Source organism: Polypterus senegalus, chromosome 13 (genome assembly GCF_016835505.1).
Source record: "Polypterus senegalus isolate Bchr_013 chromosome 13, ASM1683550v1, whole genome shotgun sequence".
Lineage (NCBI taxonomy): Eukaryota > Metazoa > Chordata > Cladistia > Polypteriformes > Polypteridae > Polypterus > Polypterus senegalus.
Window position 1 is genome coordinate 97,059,223 of NC_053166.1, and position 23,902 is coordinate 97,083,124.

General features: G+C 40.1%; 1 protein-coding gene across 1 annotated transcript in view; it reads right to left on the reverse strand.

Annotated features, from left to right (window-relative positions):
• Window positions 1-23,902, reverse strand: part of LOC120543324 (integumentary mucin B.1-like) — a 58,918-nt gene that overhangs the window by 31,686 nt on the left and 3,330 nt on the right. Inside the window, exons 2-8 of the mRNA XM_039776360.1 lie at window positions 14,760-15,217; window positions 12,198-12,306; window positions 10,990-11,094; window positions 9,889-9,959; window positions 9,496-9,601; window positions 4,590-4,688; window positions 4,332-4,402 (exon numbers count right to left, since the gene is read on the reverse strand). Coding sequence (XP_039632294.1) covers window positions 4,332-4,402; window positions 4,590-4,688; window positions 9,496-9,601; window positions 9,889-9,959; window positions 10,990-11,094; window positions 12,198-12,306; window positions 14,760-15,217 — 1,019 coding nt within the window. The remainder of the gene's footprint in view (window positions 1-4,331; window positions 4,403-4,589; window positions 4,689-9,495; window positions 9,602-9,888; window positions 9,960-10,989; window positions 11,095-12,197; window positions 12,307-14,759; window positions 15,218-23,902) is intronic.

A 23,902-nucleotide genomic window follows, 5' to 3' on the forward strand; every position in this document is an offset into this window, starting at 1 on the left:
CTTTTTACATAAACCCTGGGGATCTTGCAGTTCTTTTCAGGGGTATTTTTCCTTAAGGTCCACCATCTGATGAAAATCCCTCTACCATTAAATAAGACAAAAAACACTCAGAAGTATAACTGTTTGATCTGCAATGGTTTCAAATGGGGTAACAAAGACATACATCCTTCTGACCTATTTCTTAAGGTTTCATGTCTGAATGCTTGACATATAAACATATGACTAGATACTATGAAGAGAACCTTTAAGTGAAATGCAAAAGAAATATAACAATATCTATAAACCTTGAGTAGAAATAACTTATAAAAAAGTATCCTTGTATGATCAATTTCCTTTTTGTGTTAACAGTTTTTGCTTTGAATTTTACTCAACATTTTAAAACATAAACACTTGAACTATGGAATTATGTGCATACTGTCAATGAGTCACACTTATTGCTTGAACCTAGAGAAAGCAGAAGCTGCAGAATTTCTGGAAACTAGACAAACACAGCTACAGTGTGTGTACTAGTCTGAAATACACCGCACTACAGTACCTTTAGTAATGCAGCTGGTTTTTCAGTAAGGAATTTCTAAATATTGATTTGATGAAAAAAAATAAATAATAAATAAATATTGATTTACTATTAGGAAAATACAACTGATGGTATTAAAATGTGTTTTTACTTTCATACATTTATAGGACTTATTGTTGTATGAATTTGTATAAAACTTTTGTTTTACCTGGCTTAAATATATACAGTGCTGTAACAATAACATTAGACATATACCTGGAGTATCAGTAAGGAATTGCTGTAAACAGTGATTTTCTAGTAGGAAGGAGCTATTTCTACTAGAAGAAAGTGTTGTAGCAATAACTGTAAATAAGAGGTCATGGAATTATACTAAAGTGTACCAAATCTGAGTTTACAGGTTTGAAATAAAGTACACATGGTAATATGCTACTTGTAGTCATGTAGCTTTTCTTTCAGCAAGGAATTGCTTAAATTGTGATTTCTAATAGGAAAAAGAATTTCCAGTATTAGAAACTTGCTTATAACTGTAGATTAAGAGGTTGTGGGGTTATACAGAATTGGACCAAACCTGTGTTTATGGGCTTGAAAAACACTAAACTGTGCAATGCGGCACCTTTGGTCATGTAGCGGACTTTCACTAAGTTATTCTAAACAGTGATATCCTACAGGTAATGATGATTTCTAGTATGTAAAGGTGTTTCTTCCTTAATACATTTACATTGTTTTGTACTCAGTTGTACCAGGCATATGTTTACAGTCTTGAAATAAAATACAAAGTGTAATATGGTACCTTTAATACATAGTTGGTCTTTCAGAAAGAGTTTGCTTTGAGACAGTATTTCAGTAGGAAATTAAGATTTCTAGTATTTTGTAAAAGAAATTTTACTTGAAACTGTCTGCCTTTCTAACTTGGATGTTCTGGCTTCATTTGTACCACCTCATTTAAATTAGTGATGAGATCATGTAAAATTTTAACTTTTTGTTTTGAATTTTACATGTAAGAAGTTTTATTTTCTGAATCAAATATTGACACAAGATGTTTAATGATCAGCTATTTGAACCTATCTGATTAAAGGAAGCTATTCTGTGATCCTTTCAGACTTGTCATTGAGAACCCAGCTGCTCAACAGGTATGTTCCACCAGTTGGTTTAAATACAGGACCTCCATCTATGAATTTATTTGTTTTTATTGTATTTGATGACAAGAATTTTCCCAAACACATTGGTTCCCAAACTTGATCTCATGTGAATGCAGGTTTTTGTTCCAACCAGAGTCACAATCAGTGATAATAACTGATCTCATTTAATTATCTGTTCTTTTTTCTGTTCTTTTTATTCTACACCTAGAAATGCACAACAGTTCCTCATAAGAAATTAAGATTTCTAGCATTTAAAAATGTTTTAATCTTAATACATTTTCAAGACTTTCAGTTATACTCAGTTGTACTAACCCTGCCTTTACAGGCTAGAAACTGCAATGCAGGTCATTCAGCATGGAATTGGTCTAAATAGTGATTTCTCTGTAGGAAAGTGGTTTTACAATAATATTCTTTGACCTCTTAATTGGAATCAAGTGGACTCATCCATTGTATGTTAAGACAGTGTACAGCAAGGGACCCAAGCTAAAATAGAGTGTGGTTATATATCAAAAGGGGGCTGGAGTCAAGGAGGTTATGCTTAAGTTATACTGTATATAGTCTGGGAGAAAACAGCAGATTCCTTACTTTCAATTAAATTCTGCAACAAGAGCACACAGGCACAGTTTTTAAGGGCAAATTTCTGACAAATATTAGACATTTTTTCTTCAGTCAAAGAACTCTTAGGATTTTAAAAAATATTTCAAATGTTTGGAATGCTTTAGAGTGCTTTTATTTTCAGCTTTTGTTTTTGTAAATACGTTGTACACATATTTTCTTTGTAATTAATTGTAATATAACTGTCTGGACTTTATTCTTCAGTTTGTTGCTCTGTTGGAGGAGGGGGGGTAGATTTGACCAGGCTGAGTACCGCCCTGGTTTCCCCCATTAAAATACAAATCAATGTAAGCACTGTGAATATTGGTGCCATAGGGTCACTAAAACAGTACTGTGGCATGTGCAATGAAAATGTTTACAAGAACTTTAAAAGATATCTCAGTGATCCATCCATCCATCCTTATATGATCTCAAAATTAATTACTGAAGTTCATGGTTAATTTGAGGACATGTGCCTAATCAAAGAATTGAGGAGTCAGATCAGGGAAAAATACCATGAGGGGAGGGCCTGCAAACTTAACAAAATGGATAACCCAGCTGGGAATCAAACCTTTGTTCAGGCAATACATTTACAGGTTTTAATGAAAATGATAAGAGACTACATTGGTAAAATAAAAATCAAACCCAATGAGTATGCATGTTTTACATTAAGAAGGTTTTGAATGTATACAAGTGTTTCATGCTCAAATATATTTTGATTAAATAATTACATTTACAGATCTATAGACAATTGTAAAATACGAGAAATACAAGGTACCTGTATAATGTTTCAAGTACACAAACAACATTAAGTCACGATAAGACTTGAGTGAGGACCAGCTAAGGAATGTGCACAGGCTTGTTATCAAGCACAAGTTATGGCAATGAGATGACAGTAAATAATTAAAAATATAAAGAGATTGCTCTTGTGGCCTACAGTCTGGAAAATTCACATTTTAGTTTTTAAATTACTAACAGATCCTAAAATCAACTTTGCAGTGGAAATATTTTATTGAAAGGTGAACTCGAAACAGATCAGTTGATTTAGTATTTTTTTAAGCTGTACAAGCATAGATTACCTAGAAATACATTTGTAAACACAGGGGTATAATGACTCAATAGTCTACTTCATTACAATATACAGACATGTTAAGTAATGAAGTTAGACTTCAACTTGTTAAACAGAGTATCAGAGAAGTCAGCAAAACTTTAAATCAGAGAAAGTACTATGAGGTAAGATAACCTTCAACTAAAATTAGAAATTTAGTACAACAATTAAAAAGTTGAGTTTTTCTTGAGATGGACTGAGCATCCATCCAATGAGGCTCATTTCATACTGATTTATTAGTTGCAGCTTTGGCAGTTGCAGGTTTGGGGTACATTGCTTGAGTAGGATTTTGCTTTGCCATTTTACAATTGGAGTGAAAGACAGGGTGAGACTTTGCCTTCTTGCAAGAGATTGACTTTCCCCATTTGCACTGTGGGTGAAGATCTGAAGATGACACCCCGGAACAACGGGGGAATCTGGACCTGAGAGAGAAAGTAATATGTCTTTGATATACTGCATGAGATTCCCAAGGTTTATTTTTAACGGTCAACTGCATGATGACCGGTCATTATGACTAAAAACTTTTCTATATAGGAAGGAGCAGTAGAGGGATAGGTGTGTTTGGATACATTCTGATTTTGCAAATTCAGGATTAATTTACAGTTACTTTAGCAGCCAAAGATTTTAACATATGGGCTTTAAAATCATTTCATGAAAACGCTACGGAGGCTGCATTCCTTCATATCTCCCGATGTTGTAAATTCCCAATGTCAACTTTCCTTTAATCACTTAATTGTGTATTGTCTACAGTGTGCTAATAGTGCTACAATTAAACTCAATTAAACTTAATACACATTTCAAGATAATATTTATCATGGCCATATTTTTTGTTTTGCAATCATTTTGGTAAAAAAAATATTTTCCTACAGAGGACATGAGTTATCTCTAAAATTGACAGCAGAGGCAGTGTACACCAGGCTGTACAGTGCAGAGAGTGTGTTATATCGATATACTGTTATATAAGACAGCAAATTACCTGAGCAGAACATTGTCCCTTCTGAACTGTGACTGTGCTGTTAACCACATTGCAGTCATTCTTCTTTTTCACTGAAACAAGTTAAATAATACAGAAATGATTAACTGCTAAAATTGTTTGAACTTAAAATATACAGTCAATTTCTTTACACAAACCAATAATGGCACCAAATAGATAGATAAATACTGTATATGGTGCAGTATAAAAAATAATTGAATAAACATAGGCCAAGTTCAAGTCTGAGATTAGGATACTTACCACACTTAAGGTTCGGACAACATTGACCAGGAACATTTACAGTAACCAGCTCTTGTGTGCTGCTGCATGTAGGCACTGAACTACATTTACACTTGGAATCTAAGGAACAAGAAATAAACATGTTTCTCTTTTTTGTTAAACATTTCAAAAAATAATGAAACATAATATTTTGTGTTAATAGAGCAGCTCAAACAATGCATCTCTGCTATGGCAAAGTCAAAATTTCCAAAAGAATAAATGGATCATTGCAAGAAAAATGTCATTGCTTAGAAGAATCCAAACAAATATCTCAACCCTTTTGTAACTGATGTTGTTCTCTGCTGGTGGCAGTACTGTGTAGCCTTCTGAAATTGGGAATTTGTATTTTGGTAAAACTGTTGTATGCTTGAGTTGATTTTATTGAGATTTTAGCTGTTATTTAGCCTAAAACACCTACAGTAAGTCTCTGTTACAACAAATATTGAACTGAAGTTTTAGAAGGATTGGCCATGCACAACAAGTTGTATTCCATTTTTAATGACATGTTGGTGCAGTGGGTAGTGCTGGTGCCTCAAAGATTCAATAACCTTGGTTTGCATGCAGTGCCCAGATGTTTATCCATGTGGATTTATTCTGGCTGTGTTTACATAACTATCCCAGGGTTTCTTTCCATTTTCCCAAAGATGTGCAGGTTATATTAGTTAATGATTCTAAGTTGGCTCTATTGGAGTGTTTCTTTGTTACCCCTGTGAGCTGAGGTTAAAATAAGGTCACTGTACCTCTTGTATGTCATAAACGATGACTACAGGAGGTTGGTGTCATGAAAGGCATTTATCCTTAAAAGCTTTTGAGATGAGATACAAAAATGGGAGTTACAAAGTATGGGTGAAGTACAACCAATAGTACTCTTTCGGCATCCAACCTACCTATACAATACAGAAAGCTACAGAATTCGGTTAAACAACAAGAGGGAATAACTCAATTTATGGGAGGTCTAGACCTGATGAATAAGAGGCAGTCTGAGGTGTGAGGAAGAGAGTATAAGGATTGTGACTTGAAATTTAGGGAGTGTCATTGGAAAATCCATTGGTAAATGGGCTTAACAGAAATAAAGGAGACATATGCTGTGTACAGGAGTTCAGATGAAAAGGTAAAGGTGTAAAAATGATGAATGAGAACACTAGAAGGTACATATTTTTCTGGTGAGTGCAGTTATAGCTATGTTGGGGTGTACTTAAGTACAAAAATGGGCAAACATATTGGTTGAGGTGAACAGGGTGAATGATTGTTTTGTACTTATTAAGGTGCTTGTTGGTAAATGATAACATGATTATATGTTGGCAAAAGCAATAAAGAGAAAGATGGGTTTTGTGACAGGTTGATAGAGGCGACATCTGAGTGACATATGTATGGGTATGAAAAAGTCAGAGCAGATGGTTATGAGGTAGTCCACAGGGTATTTAGGCATTTGCAGATCTGGAGAAGGCTTTTGACAGGGAAATGCAACAGGTGGTGAGGTGAACATTGAAAAGATTAAGTATGATTAAGTAACTGATAAATTTCTACAATAATATCAATGTTTGAGAAAGAAAGAAAGAAAGAAAGGTGGTCAGAACTGGGATAGTAGAAGTTTTTAGGTAAAGTTGTTTCTGTACTAGGGGTCCATTGCTATTTTGTGATAATAATTGAGTAAACCGAGGTCATTATAGTACCTGTAACTGCAAAAAAAGCAAAATGTCCTCAAAAGGACAATTGAAAAAGATGACCAGGTAATGATCCAAGGTAAATGTGCAGAAGAATGGTTAAAAAAAGCAAAATCTCCTAAAAGAGGTCTGGACAACATTCCAAAATCAATACACAAAACCAAAACAGAAGTTCGAAGAACAAAATGTAAGGCCTGAGCCAAATTATCAAGTAAATGTTAATATGTTATGTTAATATATTACATGTTTATTACTGGACAGATTTTCCTTGGGCTTCAAATAACTGAATTGCACCCAGTGCACCTGGAATAGGCACCAGCTCCTAGCAAAACTGAACTGGATAAACTGGTTAGAAAATGGATAGTGGGTTGGACAAACAATGAAGTCATGTTCATAACAATTAGAAAATTAATAAGAAGTCTTAGTTTCTTTATCAGCACTGTATATGGCTCTTTATTAAAGAGTTAATAATCTAACCAACTAACTAGGTTGTGACACTACAAGGTAAAATGTTTGCATCTGACAATTGATTGGTCACATTTTTGCACTATCGAAGCATGAATAAATTATGTACTTTTATTTCTCAACTAATTCCACAATGAGATAAAAGTGACACTAATGAAAGGAGTTTTTGACTTGAAATTGCGGTGAGATTTTCATACTTTATTATGTTGGGTCACACTGGATTTTTAATTAATATCTGTGATACCTGTAAATTTGTGCCAAAATTCAACCATGGCATAACAATGCAACTAATCAATAACAAAATTTATTGGAAGCTATTTTCATCAGTGATTATTTTTGATGACATGGATGAGTTGTTTAAGTCCTACTAAACAGCACTGTCATCTTTTGTCATAGGCCCGATTAAGCCAATATAACAAGGGACATGTAAGTACCAACCAGGAAGTCATGGATCGGTCTCTATGAAATTTCAAAATTGTGGCACAAAAAAGGAATAAAATAAATGTAATAAACAATATTGTCATAAACTAATAGACATAATTAGCCTGTTCAATCCAGACAGTGATGACCAGAGAAGTGTATTAAAGACTACCATGAGAGTAGTACTTGTACTTGTACTTAGATAAAATCTCATATTAATTGTAAATGGTGAAACAGAATTTATGTAGAAGATGCTGAAGTGGAACACTAGCTTGGTAGTGAAAGGCTTAAGGTAAATCCAGAAAAGAATAAGATGATAACTGGAAATGAAGGAGCAAGAAGGATGGGTGTGCTGCATGTGCAGTAAAAGTGTTGGGAGAAACTTAATCCAATGCACAGGTAACCAGAAGCAGGTGCATACAAGATGGAGAGATATGCAGGTGGTGAGTGTGAGGTTTGTAGAAAGTCAGCAAGAAGGATACAGAATACAGATATAGCAAGTTTAAATTTAGATATCAGTAATGGAGTTGTTTTGTAGAATGTAGGAAAGTTAGCCACTTAGGTAACACGGAGTAAAGATGGAAGTGCAGGCACAACAGTGAAAGCATGGGTGGAGTAAGAGGAGAATGGACGTAATTACAGTAGCTGTCCCAATTTATGACTTCTAAAGGAGCTCACTGACACTTAAGGCAAATGCTTATGAAAGCTGTGTGATTGACTGTTCAACCAGGGAGGGGTGTAGTGTAGCAATTGGTCTCTGTCTGGTAGGGCAGATTAACAGGGCACCACGAGAAGGTTTGCTACATGCTCCCTACCAGTGAGGTGGAAAGCAGCAAGCTGCTAGGACAGGGTAACTAGACAATGATATGCATGTTTGTTCAGGAAATTATAACAAGGGTCAATATCAAATATCAGAGAAACTGTTGCCAAAACTGAAATGCTAAACCATGCACACTGTCAAAAGGACAGTAACCAGATGCCAACGACCATAAGATATTCTGTCACCAAACCTAGATGCAAAACTATTAACAAAGTCAAAAGGAGAATAACAAAGTGACAAAAACCAAAAGACATTCACTAATACATGCACACACAATTAACAAGTTTAAGGTTTGTATCCATAATATGAGATGCTGCACCAAATGAAGCCCAGGGTTTTAAAGCATAGCATCAGTGACATGGCACATTGTGCCTCTGGAAGTTAAAAAACAGTGAATAGCATCCTGACAACACAGTCATTACATGTCAAAGCTTAAAATAACAACCAAAATGGTGATGTGGCAAACTCAAAAAATAATAATAATAAAATCCTAATTACGTGCAGCTAAATTACTAGAGAAAAACACTTCTATATTAACATTCTCTGATGTTTAAATGCTCCAGAAACACAATAGGGCAGCAAAAAAATGTAGCACTTTCTCAAATCACAAGAGTGAGAATTAGTATGCTCTACTTGAGTGAGATCTGGATGATGAAGGTAGAACATGATGCAAAGCTGTAAAGAACTGAAATGAGAATGATCAGATGAATATGTGAAGTTTCATAGATTGAGAGGAAGATTAATGTTGATGTACAATAAGAGAAAGTCTTAGCGAGGAAGTGATTGTTTCTGTTCATAAGATGGTTTGGGAATGTGTAGAAGAGAAGATCATGACTGAGCGGAGCAGTGCATCAAGGTGGAGATGGAGGCAGAAGAACATGCGGTGACGGTATGATATGTTATGAAAATTATGGCTGTCTTCCCAAAATTTGCCAGTGACCATGGACAACAGAGAAAGCAGATTTGTTGGAGAAGAAGCTACCCTTGCTAAACCCAGAAAATGTCATTTAAACAGCTGATGATTAGTGTTTTTTTTTTAAATTATTTCTTATGGTTTATATATGTGCAGTACACATTGAAAGGGTAAATGTATTAATGAAACTCTTTCATTTTCTCAACCTCTCCTTACAGTATGAATTCTTGGGATGCAATCCATTAACTCGGCACATATTTAGACTGCTACTTGGGAGGAAAAACATGAAAAACAAACCGGAAAGGTATTTTAATCTGATCTTGTAGCAGCACAATCACAGCTTTTCTGTTAATAATAACAAATAGTGAAAAGTTTGAACAAATCCATGTCAAGGAAATAATGAGGCCTTGCTTGAGACACCTCAGAGAATTTCCCCTCTTCTTAGGGAACCCATTTTCTAAACAGGTCAATATTTTCCATTTTTCCTATTTATACCATAGTGACAATGGGAATTCTAACATTATTCAGTACATTAACCCACTTCCTTTGTCATCCCCTTTCATCATGAGTTGGGTTTTGAAGAATTTAAAACAGAGAAATACTTACGACAGCTCAGTTTAGGGCAGCATGGGTTAAAGGGGTTTGGTTCGCTTGTGATATAGTCACCAGGTCCACATGTTTTACATGGGCATATAATACCACTGCAAGGATTCTGAGAGAAAAATAATCACACAGTCAAACAAGGTAAAACATTGGAATTCCTAAAGAAAACAATCTAGTGTAAGAAGACATGAACAAGCAGGCCAAAGAGTTAAGCCAAACATAGATGAGTAAATACTTGTGGAGGGAAGTACAGGCTGGTGCAGTACAGTAGTTAAGTGAAACACAGGAAGGATAATACTAAATATTATGCTCCAAAGGTGACAACTGAAAAAATGTCCAGAATGGTATTTTTTTTAATTCTCTTAACAAGTACAGAATTTTTGAAAACTAAATTACCTTAGTGACATGTGTTGGAGTAGCTGAGCTTTGAAGAGTGGGTTGGTTTGTTGTAGTCCCATGAACTGATGCTGCATAAAATTCAAAAAAAAAAAAATTAGAGAAGCACACAACTGCACACTCAGTATTATGATTCAAAAGAAGCTAAACTAGAAATTAAATGTTAAGAAATGCTGCCATCATACAAACTTATGATAAGGGCCTGTATCATGCTGGATTTTCACCCTGTGTTTAACCCTTGTTGAAATGTGTTAAAACTATTCTCCCAGTTAAGCACATTGCTATATTTCATTTTCTTACAAAGGAACAGAAGATGTTCAAGAACTAGGTCAACAATCTGTCTCATTTTCAACTATAAACACAAACATGAGAACAATACTAAACCTTCACACAGTTAAGATTTCTCCATTTTCTTTTCGATTCAGATGTTTCAACTCTCTTTGCAGTTCAATAAAAAATACTTCATTCTCTCCAGTTCTTGTGGGTGCTAATAAATATGGTGATCCTCATTTTATACAATTTCCTGTCCAATAGATTTTGTATATTTATGAATGGAACTGTCGGCTTGAGAGGCTGAAGATGACCATGTCTCCATCTATAATATAATAAAACTAGCTTCTTTCTCCTTTGGTGACTTTCTTCCATTCCATGACATTAAAACTTTTCTACTAGAACTGTTTCTTCTCCTTGCGATTTACAGTATTTGCTCAGGAAATAGCTTGTATTGCTTTACCAGGAAAGGGTCATTACCCGCAAAGTCTTACTTTCACAAGAAATGCAGCCTATCTCTATTGAATGAGACCTCACAAACAAATTAGTGCTTCTACTAATCTATTTTATATCTTGCCTTTTAATCTGGACTGATACAACCACAGTTTTTCAATATGAGGCATTGATAATGCAAATGTAAGACTCCCTTGATTTTATCTCTATTCTTTATTTACTTATATAATCTATAATTCACATGTTGAAAGATTTTCCATTCTTGTGATATGTGTCCAGTTTTGTTGGAAGATATGTGGTTATACTAAGCTCATCTAAGAAGTGGAGCTTAACAATAAGGTTTTAAGGAAGAAATAGATGTCTCAACAGAAAACTTACGGCAAGTATAAACAGGACAGCACTCTTTGTTGGGGTCAAACATGGGGACAGCAAGACCACTAGAACAGGGTGGAGGTAAAGGACATTGTGAAAGTGGTGGACACTCTGAAAAGGTAAATTAATAGAATATAGTTAGAATGAGTCCTATGTAATGAAAGAGTGTAAGAAATCATTAGATGCCAGCAATAGAATTTTATGCTCATTATGTCCATCATGCAGTTTTTCTGTCACTTCATTCATTAGTCTGTCTATTTATCCATTTTTTTAACCCAGACTCATTAAGTGTGAGACTTTAATGGATTGCTATAATCCCCAGAGAAACACTAGAGAAAATAAGGCGAAAATACCTCCCAGCAGTCATCCCAGCCCATTCTGAAGTCTGACACCTGAACAAAATTAGGCTCAGACACGTAACACAATTTTACTCATTATACAAACATTCTTATCTCAATCTCCTCCGCCTGGCTTCTTGACAATGTGATCTTTGGTACAACTTACTGTAGTTAGTAGCTTTGGGCTCTGAAAATACATTACTCAAGTTGGCTAAAACAAGTTTTTTTTCCCCAGGGTTGCATGGATTCATCTTTGTGATAGGAGAGGGAGCTTAAAAATCCAAGTGGATCCAGAATCAGAGGTATAATAACATCCCAATTTGATCTTCATATGATAACATTCAGGGTGAGACCCAGGTTATATTTGAGACTGCCTTGAGTCCTCAGGATAAGAGAATAGAGTAAATCTAGCCTGTGGCATTTTGCCACTGCAGCCTTCAAAAGGACAAGAATATTAAATATGCTGGTGCCGGTATAAATTTAAATTCTCCAAGGTGCTGTGTCCTTATAGGACAGCGTTTCTCAACCTTTAAGTATTTGCGACCCAAGTTTTCATTACAGTTTTAATCGCGCCCCCCTAATGTTTTTTTGAACCCTAATAAAATTTATTCCTATATTTTTTGCTGCAAATACACCACTGCAAGTTTAAAATTTCTCTACGAATAGCGAAATTACAGCGCATATGGCAACATTCGCGCCCCTGGTGGCGCGCCCCACAGTTTGAGAACCGCTGTTGTAGGATATTCAGGCTTGGAGAATGATCAAATACGATATATACATTTGGATAGAAATACATGTGCTAACATTTAATTCATTTCAGTCCACTGTCAGAGTTCAGTACATATTGTGGGCCCTGTAACTGGCTGACAAACTTACCACAAGCACTTATGTTACAGCAATGAGAGGAATCCAGTTTGATGATTGTTTTGGCACCAGTCATAGTGCAGGGTTGAACTGGTTTACATCTGCTCATGTTACAAGGAGGCTGCACAAAACATCAAAACACAAAATGAGTTATTTCAGTACTGTTCCTGAATCATAAGTGGGTGGAAATTGAACAAAAAGTTCTGACTTCACTGTAATGGCTTGAGCTTCATCTCCCAGGCAAAACAGTGTACATTATTTGAGTCATAATTAAATTCTTGGAGTTTCTTGACCACCAACTAATTCTGAAAGGGGTGCATCATGTTCAAAATATCAGTTTTGAAGGCTCACAGATCTACCTTCTCCCAGATATCAGTTCATTTACAATGCAGCACAGGAAGACCATGGTGCCATTTGCTCAAAAGTGTACACTGTTGGATTTCAGCCTTGTTTACCCTATATTATAAAATTAAAAATAAGCCTGGGATCAGCACACTACTTATTTGATTCACACTTGGAAGCACTTGCTGTAATGGACTTTGTTACAACTGGTATTTTCACACTCTGACCATCTCTTTATTTTCAGATGCACTGTTTACATTCAGCACAAGTTTGATTTAGTTCAGGTGAAACTTATTGGTGTACTTCAGGTTAGTGACTTACCAAAGAACATTAAAATTGCCTAGAATTCACTTCTGAGTTTTTATATTCTTTATGTTATGTTGGTGCTATGCTTTCTACATTCACTGGTGTTAAATTACAGTATGTTAGTATATGATTTGCTTATCCCTTATCAAGCGGGGTCATTTTTGCCAAATCGCTTGTAATTCGACCTCTCCAAATTAGAATCATTGCTGTTATTGAACTATCTGGAGTATAAACACATGTTTGGTCTCTTTCTAAAGGTAACATTCTCTAGTTTCACCCTTAGTAGTCAGAATCACTGTAGGTGTGACTGATCAAAAGTTATGCACATCAGAACTCACAAAAAAAACGAATTTTTTTGTTCTTTTTTGTGAAAACTGGGAAAGGGAGAGACGGTGGATTGGATTTTTTTCTACCTTATTGTTGTTTGATTATTTATCTCATGTTATTTTGTCTTTTGTAATAAACATTTTACCAAAAAAAGTGGGTGGAAACTAAATAAGATGTGTAATAGTTTTTACTAATATAGAGTTTAATGTTTTATCTTGATTTTCAAAAGGTCCACATGAGATGCTGAGCATAAAACTAAAAGAAGTGTGGATTCAAGGCATATTGTTCAGATAGGTGAAAAAGTGGCACAAATACAGGGAGCAAAGGGTTATGGTACAAGGAACCTCATTAGAATAGGGTGATATTAAAAGCAGTACTTTTCTGGGTGTCAGGTCCTGGGACCACTGCTATTTTTAATATATATAATTGATATAAAAAGGAATATAAATAACAAGCTGCTTAAGTACATATACAGATGATATTAAACTAGGTGGAATGACAGTGAATCTAGAATCAGCTCAATCGTTACAGAGGGACACGGTCAGCATGCAGTCTTGGGTATATTTGTAGAAATCAAATTGAATGGGTAAGTAAAAGGTAAAGCATTGTATATGGAAAGCAGAGAAACTAGATTTGAATACACAACTGGACATCAGAAAGTTTACTGTACCCATTATGAAAAGGACCTTAGCGGACTTGACACTAATACCATCCAGCTACAAACAGCTCCAATTCACTTATTTTAATTTTTATTACTCTAAGCATTAAAGTAAGCATTTGTAATGAATTACTTATTTTAATTTGGCACTTTAACTTTGGGCTAGAAATGTAAATTACTATGTGTATTTGTTTTTACACTTCTTTTCATCCCTTTCTGTACTGTACAGTTCTAAATTCCATGTCCTACACTCCCTGCACCTCATTCCCTAGTTCAACATATCCTTGGCAAACCTGCTCATACACCTCCTCAATACAAGGTGCCCCTCTGTTTCAGATCTAAGCCATCATAGTAGAAAAGTTCACATCTGTTCCAGAAGCCCCTTCTATGTTACTACATTAGAAGGTTAAACAATGGGTCTAATCTCTTCTATTTTGCCTGGATTTCTGCATGAAACAGGTAGAACAAAAAAACACCTACGGTAGGAAAGTACTGGCAGCAAAGAAATTGTTTATCATGTTTGGAAACAAAGAACATTGATAAGGACAGGAGAAGATGGAACGTTACTATGGTCACCCTATGTGCCTTATGGGATGAAGTGGACTACACTAAACTAAGATTACATTTTGTCTTACTCCAAGATTAACGCCACTATTAAAAATTCTAATCTCCTTGATCTTACAAGGACATGTGCATGGCACAGGCAGAACTTAGGAAAAAGACTACCTTGTCAGCACTGCTCCTCAGCTTTATGAGAACCTGCTTCACAACGAGTTACAACACTTCAAAAGCTTACATTGTAAAAAAAACACTAACAGTAAAACTGTAAAAATGAAATGCAGATCATTTAATAGGTACAAGCTTAAAGAAAGTAGCCAATTAACGATGATAAAGCATCAATTTATATTTTAAATCAAATATTAAAATTATTTAAAGCTTACCTTGCTACTTTGATGTGTGGCAGTTGTTGGTCTGGTTGTGGAAGCCTGACCTTGTGTTGTACTTGGTTTAGTTGTTTGTCCAGGTGTTGAAGTCTGACCTTCTGTTGTAAATGTTGTTGTCTCCACCTCTGTCTTGCTTGGTAAAGTTGTGTGAAAAAATGTTGTTTCACTTTCACCAGAACCTCCATCAGTAGATGGTTCAAATGTTGTAGTATGCTCTGTAATGATACTAGTTGCAGGGCTTGATTCAGTTGTGGAAGTAACATGTGTTTCAGTAGTTTGTCCAGGTATGGTAGTCTGAACTTCTGTTGTACCAGGTTTGCTTGTTTGTCCAGTTGTGGAAGCCTGACCTTTGTGTTGTGCCTGGTTTAGTTGTGTGTCCAGGTGTTGAACTTGGACCGACTGGTGTAGTATATGGAGTTGTTTGTCCAGGTATGGTAGTCTGACCTTCTGTTGTAAATGTTGTTGTCTCCAACTCTGTCTTGATTGGTAAAGTTGTGGGAAAAAATGTTGTTTCATTTTCACCAGAACCTCCATCAGTAGATGGTTCAAATGTTGTAATATGCTTTGTAATGGTACTAGCTGCAGTACTTGGATCCTGATGGTTTTTAAATTCAGTGGTATGTATCACAGTCATTCCTGGTCGGTCTGTGTTTATAGTTGTCATTTCACTTTCACCAGAGCTTTCATATGTTGTACTGGGCGGTGCAGTGGTAATCCTTACACTGCTTGTTCCCAAGATTGGTGTTGTTGATATTTCCGGACCACTGGTGGGCACTTCGAATAAAAAAAAAGAATAATTTAGTTTCACAATGAGTGCTCCGTATCCCCTTAGTTATTCTGCACTTAAATGCTTTTATGAAGGCTTTCTTAAATGTCAAATATTTCTCAGAGAGTAAGCTATTTGACAAATAATTGTTTTCTCACCTCAGTAGTGTTGTAGCAATCATTATTTGGGTTTCATATGAAATTTCTCAGTCTCTTTTCCACTGCTTACTAAATTATTCACTATATTATAAATTCTGTTTGAATTTTTAGTTCCTTCTACCTTCTTACACTAAATTTATTAAGTAAAGCATTTTTGGTTAGTTTCAGTACCTAATTGTCCTGAGGTTTACCACTTTGAGGAGTTTTCATGTTTTGTCCTTGCTACAATAACTCCCTTTTTGATCGGAGATGTTTTAATTAGCAGCACTACACTGGTTTACTGTGAATATTTAATGGGAATATTTGTACCATCCAGAGTTAATTCCTGCTTTGTGTATGCTGATATTGGAATATCGCAGTTAGGAGACCTGGGTTTGCTTCCTGGGTCCTCCCTGCGTGGAGTTTACGTGTTCTCCCCATGTCTGCGTGGGTTTCCTCCGGGCACTCCGGTTTCCTCCCACAGTCCAAAGACATGCCGGTTCGGTGGATTGGCGATTCTAAATTGGCCCTAGTGTGTGCTTGGTGTGTGGGTGTGTTTGTGTGTGTCCTGCGGTGGGTTGGCACCCTGCCCAGGATTGGTTCCTGCCTTGTGCCCTGTGTTGGCTGGGATTGGCTCCAGCAGACCCCCGTGACCCTGTGTTCGGATTCAGCGGGTTGGAAAATGGATGGATGGATGGAATTGGTTCCTGCAAGTAAGGAAGAGCTCCAAGCGCGCTGAACAAAACATGCATTATATAATTGAGAAGGCAGCGAAACAATAAGAAGCGAGTGACTGACATATACAACCATATTCATGACTGCTACTACTTCGGAAACAAAGCATGGTGTACGTTAAAATTGCACGTGAAGGGCTGTGCTTATGCAAATTCCGAGAGACTATGTTTGTGGGGGATTGACAGTTAAGGCAGGTGGGGGAGTGACGTCATCATCTCCCCTCCCATTCACCTCATTTGGTGAAGGACTGTGCTTATCCAGACGAAGATGAGATGGTCAGGTAGTGTTTGGCACAAACTAAGCTAAACTGTAAGAGAAACATTTAAGTGCGAGTCTTAGCTGACGTACATACAGCCGTGGGCATCATACGAGATGGCACCAGCACAGCTGGGAACCTTCGATGCATGTACACGGCGGCTCGCGTGAAATGACGCAGTGCACAGACAAAAAGCAACAGTTCCAAACAGTGCTGAACAAAACCGAATTACACAATTGAGAGGCAGCAAAAAATATGGCGCGCCTGATACATACAAGCATATTCATCAGTCCAGCTACTGTGGAAACAAAGCAGACGGTGGAAAAAGTGAAAGTCCCGCTAAAGGAAGACAGTATAAAAAAAAACCTGTGCATGAAGTGTGTCACATCTCAGATAAAAAGGAAGACGAGCTGTTTATTGATGCAGTAAGAAACGAATTGATGAATGAAACCTCTTATCTTTACAATGATTGACAAACACTGAATGTAACTTGAACAACACATCGCATAAATCTGACCCTGATTGAAACAAATAATGATAATCAAATCCTTGATGACAGCAACACTCACTAAACAATTACTGTAAATTGACAATCATGTTCACGTTATTTTTAAAATATTCCCTTTTCCTTTTCATACCTTCTTTAACACACTACTTCTCCGCTTTCTAATATATATATATATATATACCTCTATCTACATACTCTCAAATAGACAAGCCACCGCGAGTGCGCGAATTGTAGAGGCTTACCACCGACATCAGAGGTTGATTCGGAGGGATGTACTGACTATGTCGCGCTTCACGATTCATTTTAAACTCGCATCTCCTTGGTTTGGGACGTATGAAAAATATGCGGTTAACGCAGAATCATGTTACGTTATTTTTAAAATCTTTTCCTAGCACAAGCACAGCTGAGAAGCTTCGATACATGTACTCCATAACAAAAAATAACGGCATTTAATCACACTTTCAATTCCAAGCAAAGGGGAACTTTTGTCAATGCATGATTTCCTGGTACATCGATTACATTGATGCACACATCACAGCTACAAAAATGTTACGAGTCGGAATGAAGCACGTTCCTATGACTGATCGGAGGAAAATTTCATTTAAAAAAACTACCCGAGCGAAGCCTTGATAAAAGCATGGTTTTGTGCACACTAAAAAGCAAGCAAAATTAGATGCATTACAGAAAGCGGACTTTGTGGCTCTTACTGGGGATCATTGGACTTCCGTGACCGTTAGTAATTCTAATTACATCTAATTACAAAATGTTCAATGATCACACTGTTTTAGCCTAATGTACAAAATAATTTTGGCTAATGTTACTCAGAGTTTAAAGATTAAGTTGGTCAAATTACCTTTTATGTTTCTGACTTATTTTTTTAAGAAGAAAACTGCACTTAATGTTGAAATTTTGGTTCTTATTATTTAAAGACAATACCATTCTGAAAATGTACTTAAAGTAATTAAACTACCACTTTATTTTTAAGTCTGCCCAATTTTAACCAGGGATGATATTTTTGTTTCTGTTTTCAATTGAAATGCAGTTTAAAAGCATTTTTTTTTTCAGAAATTAAAACAGCTTGAGTTTACAATATTCATGACCATGTCTATTTGATTCTGTCTAGCCACTAAAACCCTTTTAAATTAAAAAAAAAAAAATTGCGATTTGGGGCAAATTTGCGTGTGCGATTACATACGATTAATCAAGATTTATTATTACACAGCCTCTAATTAATTGGATTAATTTTTTTAATCGAGTCCCACCCCTAATATATATGTAGATATACTGTATATGTAGATTTGTTTATTTATATGTGAATATATATATATATGTGTGTGTGTGTATATATGTATATATTTATATATATATATATATATATATATATATATATATATATATATATATATATATATATATATTGTAAAGGACCGAGGAGACAGCAATAAGGGTTGGGGTTTTCCGCCCCGATATTGTACAGAACTTTTCTCAAAAAGGCAGGTCAAAACATAAACTAAACAGTTCATACGCGGCCGACCTTGGCCGCGCCATTTTATTGGGGAGGAGCCGAAGTGGAGGAATGGGAAGGACCGCAAGGGAGGATGGGAAGGATGACGCCAGGGCAAGATGGCGGAGGAAGGGCGGAAGTATCGCACTGCGGTCAATCCAGGCCTATGGTGCAGGAAGGTCTTTCTTTCTATGAGGAAGCAGAGGGAGAAAGTTAATACCCCACCATTCCCTGGCGCGAATGGTTTCCCAGGTGCTATCGAATCAATCCGCCTCCTCCTACTGGCAAGGCGTGACACACGATCCCCCTTAGCCCAGGACCGTCAGGTCGGGCGGACCTAACCGAGAGGTCGTGAATACGAGAGAGGGCATCGGCATTGGCCTGAAGGGTACCCCACCGATAAGTGACAGTGAACTTATACGGCTGTAAGTCCAGGAACCACCTGGTGACCCGCGGATTCGACTCTTTGTGTAGGGACATCCACTGAAGTGCAGCGTGATCAGTCACCAGAGCGAATTCGCACCCAGCAGGTAGTAACGGAGGTGGGTCACTGCCCACTTAATGGCCAAGGCCTCCTCTCCACTGCCGCTGCCGGCCCCGGTCCATCAGTTTCCGCTAAGGTACATCACAGGGTGCTCGACACCATCGACGCTTTGGCTCAGCACGGCACCCAGGCCTGTGTCCGGCCGTCTGGAGAATAAACGGAGCCCAAAATCGGGCGTCCGTAACACAGGTGCCGACGTTAGGGCCTTCTTTAGGTCACTGAACGCTGTTCTGCTTTGTCGGTCCACACCACGATAGGGAGCCTTTTGTCAGGTCAGTCAAGGGTGCTGCTCTTCGAGAAACGGGAACAAACCGGCGGTAGTAACTCGCAAGCCCCAAGAAAGCCTGCACCTGTTTCTTGGTGACTCGGACGGGCCATTCTAAGATGTCTTTAACTTTGAGCTCTGTGGCCGCACCTGTCCTTGTCCCACGAGGTAGCCTAAATATTTGGCCTCCTTTAATCCAAAAACGCTTCCGGGGTTTTATGCGGAGGCCGGCTTTAGCCAGTGTTCGGAGGACAGCTGCGACCTGCAGTAGATGCTCCTCCCAGGTGCCGGAATAGATGACAACGCCATCCAGGTAGGCGCACTATAGGACTGGTGGGGCTTCAGCACTCTATCTACCAGACGCTGAAGGTCGCCGGGCCCCGTGCAGCCCAAATGGGAGGACCTTGTACTGCCAGTGCCCGCTAGGGGTGCTAAAGGCCGTTTTTCCTTTGCGGATGCCGTTAAAGGAATTTGCCAATACCCTTTGTCATGTCAAGGGTAGTCAGATACGAGCCGCACTCCAGCCGCCAAGGAGGTCATCAATGCGGGCATGGGGTAGGCATCGAACTTGAGATCTGATTCAGACGCCTAAAGTCATTACAGAACCTCCAGGAGCCGCCTGGCTTGGAGACGAGGACAATAGGGCTGGACCAGGGACTATGGCTCTCTTCAATTATGTCCATGTCCAACATACGCTTCACCTCCAGTTCGACCTCTGCGCGCTTTGCCTCCGGGGAGTCGGTAGGGCCTCTCCCGGACGATTACGGCCCGTGACTATATCGCGGCTCAATCAGCGCGTCCGCCGGGTGACTCGCCACTACCTCGGGATGGCTCGGAGTGTTTGGGCTAACTCCTGCCGCTGCTTGGGGTCAGCTCTTCCGAGGTTAAGGGCAGTTGTGCTCAGCGAAAAGGGAGAGTGACCTATGGGAGCTGGGAGCTCCTCTCTATCTCCAGGGCTTTAACAGGTTGACATGATAGATCCTTCACTCGGTCGACGCATTGGGCTGTTTCACCAAATAGTCGACGAGTCCTTTCTCTCCTTAACCTCGTAAGGCCCTTGCCAGTGAGCGAGCAGCTTCGAGTGGGAGGTCGGACGAGCACCATAACTCGTCCCCGGGCGAACTCCCTGAGGACGGAGTTGCGTTGTAACACCGGCCTGCGCTGCTTGCGCACGCCTGAGTCACGCGTGCTCTTTTAGGAGGGGCCTGATCTTTGTGAGTCGGTCGCGCAGTTGCGCACGCTCAAAATGTTAGAGGAGGGAAGAGCCTCGCCTCCCAGCCTTCTTTAGGATGTCGAGGATTCCCCGGGTTGTCGCCTCGTATAGTAATTCAAAGGGGAGAAGCCTGTAGAGGCCTGGGGTACCTCCCGTAGGCAAAAGCACGAGCGGAGGAGCTGGTCCCAGTTCCTGCCGCCCGCTGACTACCTTTGGAGCATCTGCTTAAGCGCCTGATTAAATCGCTCACCAACCCGCCAGTTTGCGGGTGATAGACTGACGCTTTCAGGTGCTTTATCTGCAGTAATTTGGCTACCTCCTTGAACGTATCCAAGTGAAGGGCACCTGGTCCGTGAGGACCTCCTTGGGTATGCCCACGCGGAAAACAAATTAACCAGTTCCCGCGATGCTTTTAGTATTAGCGAGCGCAGGGGAACCGCTCTGGGTACCGGGTGGCATAGTCCACCATGACTAGGATATACTTGTGGCCACGGGTTGAGGGCTCCAGGGTCCCACCAAATCGACCCCTATCCTTTCAAAGGGGATGTCCACGAGGGAATAGGGACTAGAGGAGCACGGTCCCTCCTAGGAATCTGGCGGGTCTGGCACTCGACAGGATTGACAGAACCGCCGGACCTCCTCATTGATCCCAGGCCAGTAAAAGCGAGCTTAATCCTTCCAGTGTTTTTCGCCCCAGGTGGGCTTAGGAGGTGAGCATGTGCCAACTCGCATATCTCCGCCGGAAGGTACGCTGAATTAGCAACAACTTCCGCACCTATCGCCTCATGGGTAGCCACCGGTACAACAGATCATTCTCAAGGACAAAGAAGGGTTCCGCGTGTGGATCCGTCCCGCTGTTGAGCTGTTAGGCAGAACGACGCATTCGGCAAAGCGCAGGGAGTCATCATTCCACTGCTCCTCTTAAAGGAGGCCGGCGTGGACCCGAATTGATGGTCCAGGCCGCCGAGAGGGTCTTGGGGCCTGGGCCCGGGAAGAGTTCCCTGGCTAGTCCCTTCTCCGCGGAATCTTCCGGTCAAGGTCCGTAGCCACGGAAAGGTCCCCGAGACACCAGCCTATAGGGCCTGCCCTTGTGCAGGCGTGGAGGCCGCGGAGGGGTGCCTTTTCCCCTCATAACAAGATCCAACGAGGCCCGAGCGCTAATGGCTTACCGCTGATTCTTTTAGACCAGTCTTGTCCCAAAATCACTGGGAAGGGGGGTCAGGTAACACAGCGACCGCCATTTGATTGGTTCCCCTTCCAGGTGACATAGCAGTGAGCTGAACGATATGACCTAGTCCCCCATGCACACAGTGACCAACAAATGCTGTTTTAACCACTGTTGCGTAAGACAAACGGCGAGCAACAATGGTAATGTTGCTGCCGGAATCAAACAAAGCCACCACGGCGTGCCCATTTAGCAACACCACTCCCGGATTCGACTCGCCAAGGGATGCGGCGGGTACAATACCTCTCCGACGATGTCCAGCTGCAGTCCATAGGCTCCGGGCGATGTGATGGGGCAGTTTGGCAGCAGGTGACCGGTCTCGCCACACTTGAAACAGCGCGGGGACCCGCTTCTCTGGCTCTGGCTGGCGCTTCTGCAGCGGCCGAGGGGCTCGGGTGGCCGCCTCCCTGCGGTTCCCGCAGCAGGCTTTTCTGACCCCCAAGTCGGAGGACCGCCAACTGACGCTCCAGGACGCCGAGGAGGCCCGACATGTTCTGATAGGCGTGTCCCCGACCTGCTGGGCGAGGGAACTGGGCATCGTGATTGACCAGGCCTTCACAGGCCACCCGCCGACCACTTTCCGCCGCCGGGCCCTCTGGCCGTAGCCAGCGCCCATCTTGCCCCAGAACTCAACGCCTGGGCGCGAAGCGGCTTTTCAGGGTCAAAGACCCAGTTCCGCCATTCGCCGCTTGCTGGCCCGGCTAATGCCGAAGGCGGGCCAGTATTTCGGGCTTGAGGAGGTCGTAATTAGCGCCTCCTCCTCAGGGAGGTCATAATAGGCCGCAGCGCTGGTCCTTCAGGTATGGCGCCAGGATGGACGCCCACTGACCGCTGCCACTGCTCCGGTGGCCGCCCCTCTCAAACATGCCCAGGTAGGCTCGACGCCCTCCGAAGGGCCCATCGGACTAATAGGATGAGGCGGCTGCCTGGGCGGGTCTGGTCTCGCCGCTGGGCTTCCACTAACCTGGCCTTACGTGGCCTCCAGCTCCCGGGTGGTGGCGGCTTGCAGCTGCAGCGCCTGGAGCTGGTCTCATGGCCTGCAGCACCGTGTTGAGGTCCTGTCCCTCCGCCATTCCGGGATCTCTATCCTGCCGCTACGCCACTTGTAAAGGACCGAGGAGAGCAAGTAAGGGTTGGGGTTTCCGCCCCGTATATTGTACAGAATCAAAAGGAAAAAAACAGGTCAAAATCATAAACAAACAGTTCATACGCGACGACGAGTCCTGGCGCCGCGACCATTTTATTGGGGAGGAGCCGGAAGTGGAGGGAATGCTGGGAAGGACCGCAAGGGAGGATGGGAAGGATGACGCCAGGGCAAGATGGCGGAGGAAGGGCGGAAGTACGACTGCGGTCAATCCAGGCCTATGGTGCAGGAAGGTCTTTCTTTCTATGAGGAAGCAGAGGGAGAAAGTTAATACCCGCCATTCCCTGGCGGCTAATGGTTTCAGGTGCTATCGAATCAATCCGGCCTCCTACTCACAAGTGCAGTGTGACAATATATATATATATATATATATATATATATATAAGCAACACTCATGACAATCACAAAACAATTACATTGTCAATCATGTTACGTTATTACTAAAATGTTTCCTTTTCTTTTACTCTCCGCTGCCAAACGCGGGTATTTTGCTATATATATATATAGATAGATATGACAACAACACTTTACTTTAACACACATCTTCACAGCTGCGAAGCTCGGGTATTCTGCTAGTGTATATATATATTTATATGTGTGTGTGTGTGTGTATGTGAGTATATATAAGCTGCAACTATTTGGCTAAAATCTTGTACTATTTTAACTATCTTGATTAGTTGGTTAATTATTGTTTTGGTTAATCAATTAATCAGGCATTTTAAAAAATGCAATGTTTGTGCAAAACTCCAAGCATTCAAAAAGGAAAGATATTTTATTTCTTCTACAGCACTCTCCTTCACAACAAAGTCAAGCAAAAAAAAGGCATTCTAATGTAAACAACTT